General features: G+C 39.1%; 1 protein-coding gene across 1 annotated transcript in view; it reads left to right on the forward strand.

The window, feature by feature from the left end:
- Nucleotides 1-21,516, forward strand: part of ME1 (malic enzyme 1) — a gene marked incomplete at its 5' end in the record, with an annotated part of 157,869 nt that overhangs the window by 46,675 nt on the left and 89,678 nt on the right. Inside the window, 2 exons of the mRNA XM_084261321.1 lie at nucleotides 16,760-16,835; nucleotides 18,139-18,300. Coding sequence (XP_084117447.1) covers nucleotides 16,760-16,835; nucleotides 18,139-18,300 — 238 coding nt within the window. The remainder of the gene's footprint in view (nucleotides 1-16,759; nucleotides 16,836-18,138; nucleotides 18,301-21,516) is intronic.

A 21,516-nucleotide genomic window follows, 5' to 3' on the forward strand; every position in this document is an offset into this window, starting at 1 on the left:
AGTTCAGAATGTTTTTATTGCTGTCACTTTCTAAAACTCAGAAGACAGTTTGTTATTTCATGGTTAAACAAATATATATATATATATATATTTATATAGATAAAGGTCAATAAGTTGAAAAGTACCCGACTGCTGTAGATCATACTTATCACACTGGAAGTCACAAGGCAATGTCTTATTATTCAGGTTAAATACATACTTCTCTTTTTTTTTTTAATATGTTCAGTTAGATTTCTTTACATTGTGAAGTAAGTTTGAAGCCCTGGCTCACAAGTTATGTCTTCAGACAAGCAATAATGACAATAAATTTAAAGTTAAAAAATAGGTGCCTTCTGGGATCATGAAATGAGATCATCTTCTGTGACTCCTTTACGTGCTTTTAGAAGACTATTTGGGCTCACATGATGTGCTTGCAGTTATAGAAGGATACTGTGGCTCAAGTGAGATGTTTTTCATCCTGAAGCAGTATTTTGCTTTATAGAATAAACATCTGTGGCTGACCAGATGACGGTCTGATTAATCGCCATTGCTCAAGTGAACCAGCTGCAGTGTAACTCAACTCACTGGTTTGAAGCTTGTCTGGGTAATTGGCATTTGCTTGTGAATTAAAACCCAAAATTGCATTGCTTGCTGTGAATATTCAGCTTAAAAGCCACCGGTTTAATGCATAAGAGTGTTATTCTAGAAATAAACAGTACAGATCTGTAATGTGCACCTACCTATACCACACAGTTACAGGAACCTAGTTTAGAAGACCAGTCCCTCTGGTCTTCCTCACAGCTGTTGAGGAGGATGAGGGAAGAAAAAGGCTCCTCCAGGGGGTAAGTCAGAGACGGAATTTGGACAGATAAAAGCTTTAAAAGCTTATGCTGGAAATGTAATGGAGTTGAGTTGTGGTTTTATTGCGGTAATCACGCTATCATTCAGAGCAGTATCTCAAAATCTCTGCTATGTCATTTGTTGGTTCAGATTTTCAGTCTGTCATTTAAAAATAAACTCCCAAAGTAAAAAATTCTTCAGTTGCACAAAGCATGTACATGTATCTGACAACTTTTGCTGACTTACCAAGAAACAATCTATTTCTCTGCCTTGATTTCTAAAATATCACAGTTCGTTCAGTTCCTTTATTCATCCAAAAAGAATAAATATGGGAAACTTCAATGGAAATTTCCTCTAAGAATCCAAAATCAACTTTTTACATCATGTAGAGAACACCCAGGAGCTTAAGATTTTTGTGTAAACTCAGCAGTCAGAGAGGAGAGGAAAAAGTGCCAAGTATTGCTATGCTGAAAGCTTTGGATGTTGTTAAAATGTTAGGTGACTGTTTATGTATTTCCATTCCTAGAAGGAAAAGCCATTTCAAACAGCATACGAACAAAGCAAGCCCTGGTAACTATTGCAGCCACACAGGCATGGCAAAGTTCCTCTGAAATAACTTCCCAATGCGGTCACACGCTGTCAGCCTGACTAGGAACCATTTTTAAAGCAGCTATATTGAAACTGATGCTGCATATTGAAGATACAGATGCAGACTCTTTAAGGGCCAAATATGCAACCTTAGCTTTGAAGTGACTTTATTTTTCTAATATAGAAGCAGATCTTGTTCAGCAAAGCGTTCTCACAGAAGGTTTCTTCTAGCAGTAATTCTTTCAACTCTGTCTTCTTTTCCTTCCTCACAAATGACTGAACATAGTCAATGTCTCATTCACTTGAAGTCTAAGCAAGATTACATTTTGAATTAACTTTCAGTTAGTATTGTAAAAATATGTTTGGCTTAGCCCTTTCAAATATTTTTAGAGAGCTCTTGGAATGGTATTAAGAGTCTTTGGTACCAGCTTTTCAGCAGCAATTTGTCATGTCAAATACTCAGTCAGCAAGTGCTGATACTTTACCATTCAAGTAGACTAACCCGGCACATACAAATTTGAGAGGGGTTCATTTCCTATGCTCCTCAAAGGGAATGTATCTATTTACATTAATTGTATGTATTTACATAAATGCATAAACACCAGTTGCAGTGGTTCAGATGCGCCGTATTGAATGCAAGTGCTGCAAGTGTGATTTCTTTTGTTGTTGGCACAGCAGAGTTTACATGCTGAGATCATCAGCTGCCGGAGAGCACTGCTTTTTTCTAAAGAAGATTCATTAGGGAATAGGGAAATATTTATTTCTGTGACAGAACTTACAGATGGCAAGACCTAAGTGGCAGAAGTCGCAGCCTATTTGCCAGCACAAGGTCAGTCCTGCAGTACCTTTCCTAAGTTTTTGGGTGTTTCTTATTGAGGCTTTCCTCAGAGTCTGGACTTTGCTTTTTCTTAATTCTGTTGGAAACGTTTGACATGCAGGTCTCTTCAGAAACCAGATTTGGCTTGCAGGAAGCCAAAAAGTTGTCAGTTACTCCTGGATCACACAAGCCAGAAAAGCTCACTGGTGCTTCTTCACTACCGTCTGCCTGACCCACAGATGCCTGGTATTTGTCTGATTAAGACCAGAAGGTCTGGAGGAGAAGCCACAGCTTATTTATTGAGCTTTTTAGGCTGATGAAGAAAAGGTCCTTTTAGAGGACTTGTATGTTAACTTGTGGTGTGCTGAGATGTCCAAGGGGCTCTCTTTTATCAAAGAAGTGGCACAACAGTATCATGGATGCTATTAAGTGGTTAAAATGAAATGGCTTTGTATCAGTAAGTGTTGCTCATTGCAGAACTACTGTCAGCTGATGGCTCTGAGCTTATGCAGCAGGTGGGACTTCTTTGCTGAGTGTTTCCATATAGAAGACCAGTATAGAACCAGGCTGTTGCTGGGGGGTTATAGGTTGTTTGCATGTTATATGGCAGTCCCTGGATTTTTATAGAAGTGGTTATTCTGAAACTCTCCTGGAGGAGGTAAGATTTCCCCAGGGCAAGCACTGCAGGGATTGCTTGGGAAGGTGTGTTTACACGTGAAGAAGTGTTTAAAGGAAGAAGACCTGCTACCTTTCTATAGCTGCTAGCTCTTTCTCAGAGATGGGAAGTGTGTGCACTCAGAGGCTATTCTCTTGCCCTTCTGTGTGCTATTTAGACTTGAAATTCATTCCTTGAAAAGCACTAAGAAAAAAGTGTGAGCTTCTTCCTTCTTAGGGCTGTGCTGTGGAAGGGGAAGGGCTTACTTCCAGATGTCAATGGGATAAAAAAAGGATGGCACTGCTGCATACCTTTATAAATAGATATCACCAGCAGTAGGGATATATGTGTATGCAACATCAGCATCTAGCAAGGAACTATTACAGGTAATAGGTATTGCGTTTTGGTGTTGTTTTTTTTTAATTTAGATTGAGATCTTTCTAGAAATAGAGACATCCTTTACTCTGCTTCTATGCAGAGAGCTTTTTCCAAGTCCCTAATAATTCCCATTGCTATGTCCTGACGTTGCAAAGCGACATACCAGTAGAATTTCAGATGAGACACCAGTGACTTGGAAACATTACAGTGTTTTATTAGCTCATTTGGTATAGATCCCATTGCCATGTCCAGAGGATGTTTTTTCCTTCAGGGGTGTGCTTGCACTGGAATTTCTCCAGCTCTCGTTTTCTGTACATTTGTTGCACGTCCTTCAGCCACCACCCAGATCCCCTCCTTACACATTCAGCAGCTTCTCCAAAATAGACTCATTACTCAGCAGCCCAACATTGTCTCATTGTTGAGTTTCCAATACAAGATATAGTAGCTTAAAAGCACCCCAGTCAGTTATACTAAATACTAAACTGTATTTAGTAAAGTCCAAAAGATGAAGGAAGAAACCAAGTGAAATCACTCTAACTTTGCAGTGGTTCAGATATATTAGCATCACAGTTTTCTGTCTCTGTCTAGAAGCTTTCTAAGTAGGGCAAATAGGTATTAAAATGGAAAAATTGAAAATGAAGGTGTAAAGATTTTCAGCCTTTAAGAGCACAAAAATAGGATGATTGTGTGTTTTAATATATCTTGTGTTTCTCTTCAGTTAGAGCTAGATGCTTTGAGTCTGGGAGATTTTTACACACTACTTTTGAGGCAGCCCTATGTCCCTGCTGATACGAGGCTTCTGGAAAAGGAAAGAAGCAGATGTTTTAGGATAGAAATTAACCCTTATATTTCTTGCATGGCATTTTCATCCCTTTTAGCAAAGTTTTATAGCTTTATATGACTGTTTTCTTAAATGTGCTGTTCAATAAAAGGTGTCAGCTGCATGAATCAGAATAAATTTAAAACAATCATAAAAAGACCAGGTCATCATAACTTTACCCTATCACAGAGTAGCATTAATGTAGCATAATTTGCAGTAGGGTGGAGAATGGTTAGTGAGGCATCTGCCATCCTCAGCACTGTTCTCTCAGTTAAGTGGTGGCATTGCAAGTCAGTTCTGCTTTGCATAAGGACCTTCTACTGCTAATGAGTATGAAGTGATTAAACCGTGTGCAGGAAAATTGTTATTTTTTTAGAAATGGACTGTAAGTGTATGAGAGGCTGCTGGGAGTCTAGAACAAATATGTATGAACCAAACAAGGCAAGTAATTCTTGTAAGAAAAGCAGAGACTCCTAGCCAGAGGCAGGCACTGAGGCAGAAGGCATAAATCAATCAGCAGAAATAAGGGATGGACTCCAGGGAACTGTGTACTGAAGAATGAAAAAAACAACAAAAAACGAGAGCAAGATTCAGTTTGTGCTGAATGAGAACCTTTACCTTTGGCACAAAGGTGGTTGAAAGCCAGTTCTCATTGTTCCCTCTTAATTCCCAAAGCGACTACATTTAACATGAAGTTCTGATTTTAGTTTTAAGGAAAGGGGGAATTTAGGAGACCTCAAAACTTTATTTTAGCATACTCTTGAATGAGGAAATTAGCTACTGTTTTGTGCTTTTTGATGGAGGGGTGGCCCGTCTAAGGGAACAGATACTGCTGCTGAGTTAGAGCTCTACCCTCGCTTACAGAGGCACAGCAGCACATTTCCATTTACAGAAGTTAGCCACTTCTCATAGAATATAAAAATACTCCAGTGTGGGCACTGGAATGAGGTTCTTCTTGAGGAAGGTTGTCACCTCAGTCATTTGATGAATGGTTTGTACATTGGTACATTGTGTTGAAGCTTCACAGTGAAAGCAATGTCATCAGTGAAAGATGACTGAAAGGATGACCTGGGCCTGTTCAATGGTGATGTCCTCAGGAAAGCCTGTTACTTCTAGTTTTATTATTTGAGCCTTTGAGTCCCTTGAATGGGTAGGAAGCTCACAAATACTGTTTGAGAGACACTTCTGGTGCGACTGCTAGGTGATGCTTTTTGAAAACCTCTATCACCCCGTAAGACTGCTTCCATGACTTCTTGCTATGTCCATTCAGTATCCGGTGCTGCTTAGACTCATCTTGGTATATAGCAAAGCTAGCAATAATGTTCACCCTTTGTGTTAGCCGTTACCATGGCATGCTGCATTTTTCCCCAAAATGCTGATACTGAATTAATGAAATAAAAAAAAACCCTTTACATAGGGTCATGACTGAATTTGTATAAAAAGGATGGAAAGTACAAGATCATTTACCTCTAGTGAATAAGGTTAATTTTTATGACGGTGGGCCAAATACATTCCAGATGTTTAACACCTAAAATGTTACCTTGGGGTTCCATCTAGTGTAATTTTTTTCTCAGATTTTATGATAAAGGCTTCTAGTAATTTTTAATTGAGTCAGAAAAACCACTAGTTTATTCTTAAATATATTCAGTTCCCTATAATTAAATACACATTATATAGACAATATAAATATACATTTCTGTGGTTTTGCTGGTAAAATTTTAGTACTCAATTTTTCCACGAGTAAATTTCGGAGAACTACTAGTGTGTTGGAACTTTGTTAAGATCAGATAACATAGTCTTAAAAATAATCATGTATGCCTCTTGGTTTCTCTGTCTGAGATAAAGCTGGACAGGCAGCTTTTTCCCATGTTAAAGCTGTTGTTGGGCACTGTCCTAAAAATGCTGTCCATTTCATACATTCACGCATGTTTTAAATTTAACAGGAAATAGGAGCAGAAATCATGCTGCTGATCAGGTTGTTTGTATTTTTCTATTTTTGAAAATGCAAAATGTGAATGTAAAATGATTGAAGATACTGTAGCTTTGCTGTAGGTGAAGTAATTGTAACAAATTGGTTAAAATCGAAAGGCCAAAAGAAAAAGATACAAAATGGTTGTAGGATGGATGTATAGCCAAACCTTTCTTACACCAAGGATATACTACCACAGCACTTTTTTGGAGTTGAAATTAAGTTGATCCATATTTTGACCAGTTCTTGTAGCATTATGTTCAATTGTCTAAAGCATTTTAGCTTAAGAACTGTGTTTAAAAATTATTCAGATTTTAACTAAGATGCTAACCTAGGAGATTTCAGCAATTAAAAGTTTTTTAAAGATGAGTGTCTCCAGAAGGAAACACTTTGATTTTGAATATAGCCAGGCCTAGTTCTGTTCTTTTGAGTTTTTGGATATGTGTAGTCTAATTAAAACATTATTGTTAAATCTACTTCTCTTTTTAAGTTTCTGAAGAAGCTATTCAATGATTCCAACCACTAAAATAAGAACAAAAGGGAAGTGATCAAAATACGACTTTAAAACACTCGTGACTGCTTCTTATGGTGAGAATAATCGGATATTCGAAATAATTGGAATTTAATACAAAACTAGTCACATTGTCAAAACAGAAATCATTGTCTAGTGACAATGTGACTAATCTTTTGCATGCAACTTGATAAACAAGAAGCTTATCTTTCCTTGTAGTAAAAAAAAAAAAAAGGCTAGCCAACGTGCGAAATCAGTTCTGTGGTAGGAATACTTGCTGGATGTAGAAATTTTGAAGCACTAAATCAGGCCTGAAATTCAGCATCTGCTGTTAAAGCTTCTTGTGTTTCCCAGAGGCCATCACAGCCCAGCTTTTTAAAATTTTCATGCAGAGGTGAAATAGTTTCTGTAGTTAGTGACCATTTAGTAAATGCAATTTAAATGCCATTTTAAGAGGTGGATACATTTTGTTTAGGATCAGAAGTAAGCTGTGCTGGCTCTCTCCACATTGCTGATTACTGTAGAAAGAAAATGTTTATAGTCAACACAGCACTGTTTATTTGAAAATTATTTTTGTCACCTTTTTATAACAAACGCTTTGCTTTCAGATGCTCATGCTTTGCACATGTAGCTAAAAGCTTCATGCTATATGTCTTGCTCAAATTTCCTATTATTTATTTATTTATCGTTAAAAATGCAGGTAGTAAATTGAGATCTGTACTTTTTCAGAGTGTTTTGCCCACCTTTACGCGCTAGAATGCAAAAGACTTATTTTCAGTCACTCTCTGCTGATACAATTTCCACTCAAGAGTGGAGTGCCATTTGATTTTAGGAATAGCAGACTCTACTGGAAGATCTATTTTCTTTTTGTTACTAACAGTCCATACTGAAAGCCAGGGAAAACTCACGTTTTGTACCAAATACTTACCTTAGGGGAAGCCAAGGCAAAATAACTGCTCTTGCTGACCCTGCTTTGAGATGGGGCCTGGGGGCTTGGACCTCGTCTGGTCCCAGCAGTCCCAGACAACCTGGATGATGCTGTGATCTCTGTGCCCTTGGGATGTGGGTCTCAGAGATGTCGCCGAATGCCATACGTGGGCAGCTCAAGTGCAAAAGCTCTGCTCGGTGCTGCCATGCTTGCCAGCAATTTTGTATGGCAAGTTTATTCCGGACACTTTTCACATCAGCCCGCCTGCTTTCTGACTTGTTACCTCTTAACGCTGCAGCTCCTCGCTTTTAAGAGCTGCTCTGTCACTGTGACAGGAGTGGTTTCCTTGGTTCCTTTGCAGTGGCAGATAAGGTCAGCTCTACAGATGGAAGATAAGTGTCTCTTTTCAGAAGCAATGTCTTTATTGAAGTGGAAGTTGAGTAGGATAGGCCTTTAAGAAGAAGCCTTTTTAATAAGTCTTCACTTTTGTCCTTGTTAATGGTTATTGAGAGCAAAGGATGGTGATTTAAAGGTCAATGAAATGTAGCTTAAAGGATGCTATTGTCTGAATACTGGAAATTTTCCATGTTCCAATAAGCCAGGGCAGCACAAGTTGTTGAAGTAAATAGAAGGACAGTGATCTCACTGGTTAGAGCACTTCACAGTTTAAATAACATTTAAAAGTTTTTTTTAAAAAAAACATCGTTAGCAGGATTACTAGTAGATACATGGTTGATGTTGCTTGAGGACAGTTATTTATGCAGTTAATATTAGCATGAAATAATACAAACATGATAGCTATTGAAGCAGAACAATGGGTTATTTTTTGTCCTAAAAATGAATGGGTCTGGCTCTGGTAAACCATTCTCTCAGTCACAATCTTCAAATAGTTCTATTTGTGTCTATTAGAGTGTAAGTAATTAAGTTATTTATTGAGTAACTGTCAGACAGATTTAAGTAGTTTCTGAAGCAAAACAGCTCTGGCTCTTAAAGCAGTGCTTCTCAAAGTCTGCCTTTTCCCTTTCAAACACATCCCATTGAACTGCCGTTGTATGGTTAAGCAACAATACATGAAAGCTGATTGGCTGGATGGGTGATACTTCAGGCATATAGTTAAATCAACAAATCCATGTTTTAAGAAATGAATGTAAAGAAGGTATGATTTGATCGACTCTGTTGCTGCATGAAAAGGATGCAGCATTACAGCCCGAGTATTTAGGTCACAAAACAGGGTGCTGTTTGCTTTTGTAAATTAAAGGAGGTAAGGCACTAGTTAAAAAACAGCGTTATCTATGTGTATAATGAGTATGTTATGTAGCTGATGCAAAAAGTCTGCAGTGTCCATGAAGCGTTGTTTTTACTATGAAGTATTCTTAATTTTTGTTTGAAACCATTCGAGGTGCATGTTATGGTTTCCAAAATGGATTATTAATGAAGCAACAAGCTATAATTGCTTTTTATACCAGATAAAACTGCTTTTAAAGTTTTGCTGTGTAAGGCTTGTAATGTTTTACTCAGATGATATTACCAATGTAACTTTTTTGTGTTGAATGAGAGCAATTTACTTCACTGGGTTGCTTTTTGTTGTACCAAGGTCTGACTTCTTTGCCTGGTTTCTGGACCCCAGATTTACCAGGTTGGCATTCTGACAAAGTGAAGACAGATCTTTCAAACAATAAAAGGTTTTGCAAAAGTCTTTATGCACTGAAAGTAGCAGTGAAGAGATTACATGCTTTGGGAGCAAGAATCATCGTCTTGGAGAGCTGGGAGAGTCCAGATTGGGAGAAAAGTCATAGTACCTGCCCACGTGCAGGTTTCTTCTCTTCCTTTTTCATTTGCTTTCAGCTGGCACTGCTAATAGGCTACTGCTTGTCCCTTCTTTTACTCTCACCCACTGATGTGGTTCTGTCTGTGTAGATGTGTTCCCTGCCTGGAGATGGACTTGCTGTGTTGCAAGGTATTGAAAAGCAGTCACTGGTTCCCTACTTCCCTAATCCTACATGCGGTGGAAGAGAGGACCTAAAGTTGGGTCTCTGGGCAGCTCTGGCCTAACTGGGTTGTGACACTTTGCCAACCAAGATTGCTGGAAGTGAAACATGAGGTGTGGGCAAAGGAGTACACCTGGAAGTTTCCACAACCCATGGTGTTGTTTGAACTGGCTCTTCTGATGATCCTGTTACCTAAAGGAGGGTCTTTGAAGCACACAGTGCCCATCATCAAAGAGACAAGGCAGAGCAGCTGAAGCTCTTGGTCAGCTCTGAGCATAGTGAGGGTGCTGTATTTACTTTTGTACTTTGTGCAACATCTGGAGCACTGCAGCTTGCTGAGGTTTGCACCAGAAGAATTATAACCTGAAATAACTACCTACCCCTATTTTTTTTTATATTTTTATCATCATAATTATTACTTTTATGTAGTGTTTTAACTTGTATACCAGAAGATCCCACAGCTTCTGAATCTTTATGTCACTAGATTTATGTTCCTTTTACTCCTTCAATCCCTATCCTTTATTTCTGGAAACCTCATTCCCCTGAGGTCGTATTTTCAAACTCCAGGCTCACAGCTGCTGTCTTTCAGGTTAGTTTCATCACTTTTCTGCTCTTAAGGCTAATTCATGTTTTACTCTAGTGCGAGTGGCCTGAACTTGTCTCTGCTACGTAGCTGTTATTTTTAACTGTAGTAACTGTTAAAGCACTGTACTTACTAAGGGGAATTGATAAGCAGCATTGATGGATTCAGGCACGTGGAAGAGTGCTATGCAGGCTGCTGAAATGGAATCAATAGTGCCGTGAAATAACGTTTTCAGAAGGAAGTCTTAAAAAAAGACTAAATGCTGAGTAGCTCCTATAGCTGAAAATTGACTGTTCACAACCCTCAACATCAGCATTTCCTATTTACGGTGATTATGAATGCTATTTTAATTGTTTCCCTACACTCCCGTGCCAAATTGGGGTTTTGAGTCAATACAAAAATTTATAATGAGGCTTCCATTATTATTTTAAATATAGGTAACTGGAGTTGGCAGATGGTAGCATCTGTTTTCCAGAATACTGGAAGTCACTTTTTTCTAAAAAAATCCTATTTATAATCAATCATGTCGGAAACCATATGCCAAGCATGAAATAACACATACTGTTTATAAACTTTTGTGTCTTTTTCGGGTTGATATCTTATTCTCCATTGTTTTTCATATGATGCTAGTATTTATCTGTTTTATGACTGTGTCTTACTCATGTATAGCTCCAGGCTGTCAGAAGTGGTAACAGTATGTACTGTTCTTTTACTGCTCCTATTTTTATGTTGGTTGTGATTTAATCTTTATTTTGGTGCTTATTTGAGCATGCAGTGTCTAGAAAATGTAAAACCGGTTTCTTTAATACTGAAGGATTCAGGATGAAGTTTGGTGGGAGCTTTGATTTCAGCATCAACTATTTAACTGATTGAAAGAAATACCTATGCATGTAATGAAATTCATCCCTGTACAGAGGGAAAGGTAAAAATAACCACAAACAAAAAACCTGTAACCAGCTGCATTTCTTAAATCGGCCCATCAATTTTATTTATTAGGCCTCAGAAGTCTTAGAACAAATGTTACTATGCAGGGACATCTTCACTAGATCAGGTTACTCAGAACTTCATCAAGCCTGATCTTGAAAGATGATGGAGAACATTCCATATGATGATGGAAGACCATATTGAATGGCTACAATGGGAAATATTTTTTTTGGTGAGAAAATGTAAAATTTTTTTTGGAGGGCTATAGGTACTCTTAGTTTCTAGTACAATGTTTATATAATCATATATATGCACAATATATATAATACGTAATCATATTTATAATAAGGTATAATAATATAGGAGGGAATTTCAACAGGAACAAGGGAAGTAGTTTACCTCTTCCTTGTAAAGTGCAGGAGTTTGGGAAAGTCTAGTCTTAGAAATAAACTGAGGCTGGTCCCTAAGATTTTTATTTTTCTTTTTGTTATTATTATCATTGATTTAAGCTTCCTGGGGAAGTGAAGTCACCTCTACTGTAATTCTATGTGCAGTTCATAATTCAGGTCACAGTTCTGAACATGTAGGGTTGTGAGAAAAGTCTGAATTTTTTTTTTCTTTTCTTTCATTAAAAATGTTTGGCATATTCTGAGATGCGTTCAATTGCCTCCTCTCAGAGGAAGAGGAAAGAAAGGATTATTCTGTTACTATGACACATTCTTCTAAACTGTTCTTTAATAGAAAAGGGACAAATACATTGCTGGTTGAACATTATTTCCTTGAAGCATAATGAACAAATGCTCCATTTAATTCTGTTTACTTTGTTCTCATAGACCAGAGTTCTAATAAAACAGAGCCAAATTATGTGATGTAGAATGACCTCCACATAACTGGTAAAATCTGCTGCAGTGTAGTGAGCTCAGTGACCCAAAATAGATTCACCTTTAGTTGAGTTGATCCCAGTGACTTAGCATGGGTTCCCCCCCTGCCACTCTTCAGGGCTCTGCTCTTACTGGTGCTGTGACAAGAAGAAAGAAGGCATAGTTGCTTATTTGCATAATTATTCCTTCATTGCAGTTTCATATATCACCTGGGTATCTGAAATGGAAATAAGCAGCAGTGATCCCTTTGGCTAGATGGGTATAAACCAGTGCTAAACTGAAGGCTAGCTGGGGTCAAAGTGACTGGAAATGCACCATGCTGCAGACGAGTTCCATGTTGTTCTGCACTGTGCCAGGTTCAAGAGGAACACGTTACTTGGGCACTGATCTGCTGCTGCAAGCTTCAAGTTGGTTCTAAGTCTCAGTTTTGCCAACTGGCCTTTTCAGCCTCAGTGGGTCTCAGTTTGTTGCCTTGCAAGAAACAATAATATGTGTAACCGTGGTGTCAGTTCAAATAGGAAGGACCGGGCTGTGTCATAAACCTACATATGGTTTTACAGTGAACTTGCCAACCTGGGCTGCTCTGCAAGTGTGTACAGGAGAACTTCAGCCTTAAGCTTTTCTTCCTATGTATCTGAATATGTATGTGCTGAAAAAAAGCAGCATATTTTTCCTCGTCTCTCTCTTTTTACAAAACCCTATCTTTAAGCAGTTTTCTCCTCTATGTTGCTTCTTTCTCCATGTGCTGAAATGTGTTACTTGTCCATCTGCTGCAGCAGCCCCATCCTGAAGTGTTGTGTCAGACATGCTCATGTCACTGTCTCTTGCTCTGCATCAGGCAGCGTGGGGTGTGTGTCACTGACATGGCAGTGATTAGTAACATTCTAACATACTCAAACGGGTAATTCTATCTTATTTCTGTACTGAAATAACTGTATAATCAAATCTAAATCATGTAGCTTGCTCTTTTCTTGATTATTTTCATGGCTGTGGTATGACAGCTGAAAAATTACTCTAATGTCTGCTAGGTAACCAAATAGTGTGACCCTACCCCACCTGTAATAACCTTATGTAGTTGGTGTTTTTCTATGACCTGATGGAAAAGAAAATTTTGGTGGTAGCCTGCAAGTAAAATTGCCAGTTCAGTCCCAGTAATGCAGAGTGAATATTCTTGTGGATGATGCCACTGCAAGCTGGGGTTCCTCTGGCTACTTGGTGTAGGTTCTTGTGGAGACTACCTTAAAGAAGAAACGTGTTTTAACTGAAGAAGTGAAGGATGAGGAAAGCAGACACAGAGAAAAAAGAATAAAAGATTCTGTGGTGACTTGACCTTGGCTGGAGGCCAGGTGCCCCCCAAAGCTGCTCTATTGCTCCCCTCTCAGCTGCACAGGGGAGAGAAGATAAAACAAAAGGCTTATGGGTCGAGATAAGGGTAGGGAGGTCACTCAGCAGTTACCTTCATGGGCAACACAGATGTGATTTGGGGAAATTAATTTAATTTATTACCGATGAAATCGGAGTAGAATAATGAGAAGTAAGAACAAATCTAAAAAACACGTCCTCCCACCTCTCCTTTCTTCCCAGGCTTAACTCCTGATTTCTCCTCCTCCCACTACCAAGCAGCACAGGGAGATGGGGAATGGGGGTTGTGGTCAGTTCATCCCATGTTGTCTCTGCTGCTTGGTCCTCCTCGGGGCGGGGGGGACTCCTCACACTCTGCCCTTGCTCCAGCATGGGGTCCCTCCCACAGGAGACAGTCCACCAACTTCTCCAATGTGAGTCCTTTCCAAGGGCTGCAGTCCTTTACCAACTGTGACTTTGTGGAGGACCCATGCTGGAACAAGTCCTGCCAGCAAACATGCTTCAGAATGGGCTCCTGTCTCCGTAGGGCCACAGGTCTGCTCCTGCTAGGAGCCTGCTCCAGTGTCGGCTTTACACTGAGACGCAACCTCCTTTAAATACATCTACTTGTTTTGGTGTGTGGTCCTCCATGGGCTGTAGGTGGATATCTGCTCCTCTGTCACTCTCCATGGGCTGCAGGGAACAGCCCGCTTCACCATGGTCTTCTCCATGGCACACAGGGTGCCTGGAGTACCTCCTCCCCTCATTCTTCGCTGTTCTGGGTGTCTCCAGAGCTGTTCCTTTCACATCATCTCACTCCTCTCTCTGACTGCAAAATCCTCCTGTTTGGTTGGTTTTTATCTCATTTTAACTCTGTTAACCCAGAGGCACTACCTCTGTGATTGATGGTCTTGGCCAGCAGTGGGTCCATCTTGGAGCTGTCTGGCATTACCTTTGTTGGACATGGTGGAAGCTTCTGTCAGCCCCTGCTACCAAAAACTGGCCATGCAAACCCAATACAGATTTTTACCCGTTACTCTGCGCCCTTAAATCTAGGGGTATCTTCTCAGTCAGGCTGATGTGTCCAGAAATGTTTTAATAATCTACAGAAAGAATGGAGGGAAGGGGGAAGGAGGGAAGTGAAATGCTTTCAACATGACTCTGTTTACACTTCAGCCCCTATTTTCCATTGTTGTTTCTATGTGATCCTGCTTGGACAGATTTCTGAAATACGCTCTCAATACTTATTCAAAGTCCTTACAAATGTTCTAACAAAATTCCTTCTGGAGCAGCCGCCCAGCCTTTATTTTCCTCTGCCGAGGAATTTATTCCATGGAGACCTGTCTCCCTAGCTTGCAAGGAAGAGGTCATTTAACCACACTGGCCTGGGCTCCAGCTCTTTAGAAAATCAATACAAGATCTTGCTTCATTTAACATGAATCTATTAGGTCTGTGTAAATTGGGGGGCGAGGACAAGGAGAGGGGTGATGCCCTTAGAGGCCTTTCCTCTGGCGCTCCATTTCCTTTCGCACGCTCCTCTCTCACCATTGACTCTCACTGAGCCTAGTAATTTCGATAGGCCGTATTTTTGGATATGAGAGTTTTCGCAGTGTTTTAGATGATGACTCCCTGTACAATGCCTCAGAAAGGAAGCACCAGCATTTATTTCGCCCTGCTGCTTTGTGGCATTTTCCTGTTAGGGTTGTCTCTTCTTCAGGTAGCTGGCTGCCTGAAATAGAAGTGCTTGCAGGTTGTAAATGCCAGGACTTCTGAGGAGAGCTGTAAATATTAACCCTCCTGCCCCTGAGGACCATGGTTTTCACTGGCATGGAGCGAGTTATCTGCTGCCGGGTGTTATTTATTGAGAAACAACTGATCGAGGTGATCATCTAGCATGGCACGTTTGTTCTGAACATGGGGAATGGGCGCAGGAGGGGAATTAAGTGGGAAGGCCTGGATCAGAGAGTTCCCAGCTGTAGGGGGAAACATGTTCATTTCAATTTAAAAAGTTAAATAATCTAATCGGAAGTGGCTAGGGGTTTTTTCCATTCCATGGTGCATGTATATGTTTTTCTTATAGGACATGCCAGTTTTTATTTATTTAGCTACTTGATTGTATTTTGTTTCTGAATCATGAGCTTTAAGAAATACTTTGGTTAATTGCAGTATGTCTTGCACTGCCTTTTGTCCAAAAGAATAAACAATTTCAGTTGTGCTTTTTTGACATCAAAGACACTGGAATAGGAAATGAAATTTAACATTCAATATAAAAACATAGATCGCATGATCATTTTATATAAAAACTCAGATAATCTAATATGTACGGAATATATAAACATATGAAATAAAATGTTTGGACTCATTTTGGAGTCTTGAATAATGTATTTTTTAACATTGCAGGAAATTTTTTGCTTGACTTGGAATATTTGCGGTGATATCTGACAGGCATTTCCCTGAGTTAACTAGTTTTATTTAGACCCACGTGGGTACACTTCTGTGAATATGGAGATATTGTAGTGGATGTAGATTTAAATTATTTTTCAATACTCTAATCTAAATTTTCCTTTATAGGTTTTATAACAGTTGAGTTAAAAGCTTGAGTAATTCCAGGTTATGACTCCTTATGGTTATTAATGCATTAATTAATTACAAGAAGACACACTTAGCATGTAATTCATTGATGTTTTCTTCATGATTTTTGAGAGAGTGAATTTAGTGTGACAGTATTTTTCCACTAACTCATGTGATAAAAATAGATAACGAATGAAATTGTCTGATTCAACCTGTATGTGTATCTGCATGTCAGGTAATATTAATGAAGAATAAAATGCTGAAGAGTAGGATAAGATACTGTATCAATTTTTCTTCTATAATAAATCAAAAACCAAATAGGGATTATGCTGTTCTGTCATTTTCTTTTATACTTTTCTGTGTTGGTGGAACTAAAGGCCAGTTTACAGAAACACTTAAATTTAAAACTGCGGTATGCTCAGCACTGTAGGATGTCCTACACACTTTCAAATGAGAGATGTTTTTATAGGCAGGATCATTTCCTTCTTTTGTAATGGTTAAAGGGACAGTCCAATTAAACAGGCAGGCTCGTTTTCGAACACATAACTGAATGCTCTTGAATTATTTCATGTAATGATATTATATGGCTTATTTCAGGTTTTGTTCCTATGGTCTATTCTTGTCCGTAAGGGACTGCTGGGGGACAAGTGATCACTGTTACCTAATAAACTTGTTTTGCAATCTGGGACAATTAATGAACACATATAAATCAATCAAGTGCTCAGTGAGGTTTAAAACTTAGCGATTTTCAGAAATGACTCTTACAGGTTCTCACTGCTCAGTGAAGCTCTACTAGTAGAGTTATGTGTTCTATGACTTCTACTAAATGCAGAGATTTGATTTATTCATACAAAACTGAGCGCTTCCTGAACTGAATCTATGTATGTTGGAAATACATTTGCGTAGACTTCATTCATTATTTAATTGATTTATGAGGAAGAATTTAACTGCCTGCCTGTATGAAAACTGGTTTTTTTTATTTGCAGAGGTCTTTTTATAACTATCCATGACCGGGGACACATTGCTACAATGCTTAAATCCTGGCCAGAAAGTACCATCAAGGTAAGTTTTAGTTGCATGACGAAGCTGACACTGTTTTGCACCAAAGGTGCTTTTTATCAGTTAGATTTCCGCGATTTCTTTGCTCATTTCTTAAGTAGAAACAATTCTGTTACAGGCAAAGTTTGATGTTTATAAATCCTTACTTGTTTAATAGGTGAATTACATTGAATAATACGCATCAAAAAAACCCTTCCCCTTGAATGGTTTTTCTGCATTTCAGAGAAGCATAGAGTGGTTGAGGTGGTGTCCCAAAAGTGGGGTCGTTACCTGGTATGCAGTATACCAATGTACACCCAGAGAAGAGGTATGGGATTTATTCCATGTCTGGAATAAATAGAGATGGTGCTGGGTGGCAATTCCTCAAAACTAGCCTGTTACACACAGAATTTACAACCTATTTACCTTGTTACAGGATTAGAAAACCACCTAAATTTATACTAATGGGTTAGAAATCTACTGTTGGTCAAGGATATCACCTCTGGAGATCATTTAGTCCATCCTCCTGCACAACCAAAATCAGCCAGGGCAGGTTACTCAGGGCTGTGTCCAGCCTGTGGGTTTTGAGCTTCTGTTGGCCACCCAATCTATTGTTTGGGTTAATACTTATAACATGATACTTGATAAGCTCTCGTTACAAGGAAATTACTGTGTTGTCAGCTGCTTGCCATACTGAGCACTTCTGTCTGTTACTATGAAGAGCCATTACTGTGCCTTTTTAGCACAGACGGTTCTGTGGGGTTTACTGAATTATTGCATTTCTATCAGTGAAAACACGTACTTATACGTGTAAGTTTGATGGAATATGTTATTTGCTTAAGGGAAGAAGAAATACATCTTTGAAGGGTCAGAACCAGGTGGCTGTAGACAGCCCTGTCAAAGGCCAGCAGGAGCAGCTGGCTCTGGTTCTGCTGCAAACAGCCATGACAAAGCCCAGGAGTCTGGGGTTCTTTTTTTGTGGATAACTTCCTTTCCCTTCCTATTCTCTTTTCTTACTGTTGACAGAAAAACCTAAGAGACAACAAAGCCAGTTCCCTTGTAATGTAATACTAAATGCCTCTCCTGTGTATACTGAAAGGCTTTATGTGAAATTCCCATTTACAATGAAGCAAGAGTTGAAAATAGTGTAACAAAACCACAGCAAAGTACAATAAAATGATTCTAGGCCTTTGATGTACTATTAATTTGTATGTACCTGTTAGAATTTTTGCATGAAAATTTAAAAATGATGGTAAGAAGATAAAGGAATACTTGGTGCATACAAGCAAAGAAGAGATTTTTATGGTGCTTTTGTTTCTTCCTGGAGGCTATTGTGGTGACAGATGGAGAACGTATTCTTGGTCTTGGGGACCTTGGCTGTTACGGAATGGGCATTCCAGTTGGCAAACTGGCACTTTATACGGCATGCGGAGGAGTAAAACCTTATGAGTGTTTACCAGTGATGTTGGATGTGGGAACAGATAATGAGGTAAGTCCTTTCCTGAGGTGTGGAGGGTGTTAGCTGTTTGAAAGTTGAACATAAAAAGTTGTTTTTCTTTGTTATGACACTGTCTTTGATTTTGTAGAAACTGAAAAGTCCTATGGAAAAGGGCTGACCCTAATACACAGGGTAGATATACTCATCCTAATGCACAGTGTAGACTGTATTGTAAGGCTCGTGTAATTAAGGACACTGTAAAAATGTGCTGCATACATTGTACTTGTTAAAAAATGGTATGGGAAATTAGATTTCAGGAAGAGAGAAATGACAGAGTTAAAAATACAATTTAAGGCAGCATTCTTTATCCACTTCTACTGCAGAATTCCTCTGCAGTGATTTCAGATTTGAATTCTGACACTGTCCCTTGTCTGGTGAACAGTTTGAAGCTGTATCCTGGTCAGTGCATGTCTATGCACTCCAGTTGCACATTGACTTTAGCTACAGAAAGCACTGTAATACTATGAATTTTCCCCAAATGAGGCCCCAGTGCTTCAAGTAAGTGGACATTACCTGCTTTAACTTGGCTTCCCATTTGTGTGAAGTTCAGAGATATGAAGTTGTTGAAATTTGGCTTTGCTATTTATTTCCAGGGTTTCTGGGATTACTAGTTAATTATTTGCCCTGCTCTTCTCTCCTCCTCCCTCCCCCCCCCCTTCCCCCGACAGAATACTTGAATTGGTGATTCAGAATAATATCAAATTAAATATCACCATCAATATCATTATGCTTAAGATGATGTAGACAAATGTTATGCTATAAGTGATGCAAATGTTAAACTTCATGCATGGTAAATGTATCTCAGAGTTTTGTGTATTATAGCTAAATAAAGCATTCCTGTAGCAGTAAATTAAGCTGAGACCCCTAGATTGTTAGGTTGGGTGTGTGCATCTTCAGCTTTACACACCCACCTTCTCCTCTGCCCCGCTGGGATAATTTAGACATTGCATTGTGAAAGCATTACTGAAGAGGAAAATAGCCTGCTACCCTCTCTCTGTTGTGTAGCCCCCCAAACCCCCTTCTGAAAGAGGACAGACTTGTGTGATGTATCCGAACACTGTAGCACATAGCCATATCAAATCACATGTGAGTCTCATTGGCTATAAAATCTTTCTGTTCCTAGTTTGGACAGGAATAAAATAGCTAGGCTGGTTATCTAATCTACTATTTAGTGTTTCTAAGTAGGTAATTGCGTCAGCTACTTCTGATACTGCAGTAGGCTTTGCATTTTACTTTGATGTTTGAGTTTCATTGCAATTTTTATTTTTTCATAGCATATTATTTGTTTCAAAGATATGAAATGTATACATACACACAAATAGCAAAACAGGCTTACATGTATCAACTTTCATTTCACTCTTCTTGTGACTGAGAGAGTAGCAAACCTAAAGAATTACAAGGTGCATAAATATTATGCAATCTGGGGTTTGTTGATGCTCTGAAATATTCCCCTTCAGATCAGACTTTTGTTCTTTCACTTTGGAATATGGCTTCTTATTTTAGGATTGTATTATGAACTGCCTCAGTGTACTTGTACGGTGCAATTAGAGGCTGAGTGTGTCAGCAGCATGAGAGAAATCAGGGCTGTGAATCATGGTTGGGTTATGGTCAGCACTAGAGTCAGCACAATTGCTCCTTCAGTGTTGTGCTTGACTATAAACCACGGAAGTTTGGTGGCTTTTTCTAGTGGGGACTGGTTGCTGAGATGTTTAAGCATTTATCTAACAGCTGTAGCTGGAAATGAGACCTGTGAACTTTGGTGTAGGATTATGAACAGGCGGGACTCTGTCAGTGTACCCCTTTAGGCTGCACAGGCCTAGTGATAATCGTTAATCAGAGCTTGGGTGCAGTTCCCTGGCTACTGTAGTCAGTCAGGGATCCTGGGGCAGCAGCTCCCTTTTAATTTCTCCCCTCTAACGCCCTCCCTCTCCCTGAACAGCACATCTCTCTTCCCTCCCTAATGCTTGTGGTCATGTAACCATGGGGTGAGCCACTGCAGAGAACCAAAATGACCAAAAAGTGATCGCATTTTGCTAGCTCAGCTGATTATATTAGGTCAAGCTGCTGTGGAATTGCACTGCAATTCCTTATCTTAAAATCTAAGCCTCTTGGACAAATAACTGTGTTTTTATGCTGTATTTTCTTACCCTAGCCAGGATTTTCCATAATAGGACACAATAGAAATCACTCTCATAACTCGAGCACATATAAATAATAATTATGCTGAACATGTTTTTTGAAATGTGCAGATGTTTTCCATTTAGATCCTTTTCCCTTTCTGTGGGGGCCTCAGTGCTTTAAAATAGTTTTAAAATATGTATTTTTGGCAACTATAATGCAGTTGTGCACAACCTGCGAATTCTCCAGAAAGATTAAATCTTACTCTAAAGCAGATTGCAAGAAAAACTTCACAAATTCTCATCCTGTATTATTTTTGTTGTGTGCAGGACTCAATAAGTCTGAGGAGCAACTCACTCAATTTCTGATGATTATTAAAAGCCTTATTAGAGTTAGTTGTAGCAGAGGTATTTTTAGCTCAGGTATTGTCCTACCACTTATAAAACCAAGGAAAGCAAAGAGAGGCAAAAAAACATTCATATACAACTGCCTAGATAATGAGCAAGAGAATTGGAACTGCTCATGTATGAGTAAAATTGATCTAGTTGAAAGACTTGCGTGACCAAACTAGTAAATCACTCCTTGTAATCAGTGTGAGACTGAGCCTCCAAAAGGAGGGGTGTTGACCACTGCCAAAAGTAATATGCCTGTTTCATAAGTCATTGACAGACTGAAGGCAAAAAGTTGCTGCTAAGATGTTTTTATCCAAAGCATTTAAAATGTTAGTTGGACGATGAGTTATTTACTACAGACCATGACATTCTCACTAAAAGCTGTGCCTTACCCAGTAGCCATGTATGTTTTAGGTGGGAGGATGGTGTTTTTCAAGTGGGATTTTAATCCAAGTCATCCCTTCTTGGGTGCCAGTCTCAGTACTGGTGTGAAAGTGGTGTTGGAAATCCTGAGGTGTGTGATCTCTGGATTCTATGCATTCATATAACGTTGTAGAGTTGTGTCTTAGTCACTTTGAAATGGTTCAAGAAAGGGATTGCAGAAGAAAAATGAATGTTTGACAAGGTACAAGCGCCTACAACTTAATGGAGACCTACCTGAAACAAAGGTACTCAGCATCGTAAGTGGGGTGGTTTA

Source organism: Gallinula chloropus (genome assembly GCF_964237585.1).
Source record: "Gallinula chloropus genome assembly, chromosome: 3".
Classification (NCBI taxonomy): domain Eukaryota; kingdom Metazoa; phylum Chordata; class Aves; order Gruiformes; family Rallidae; genus Gallinula; species Gallinula chloropus.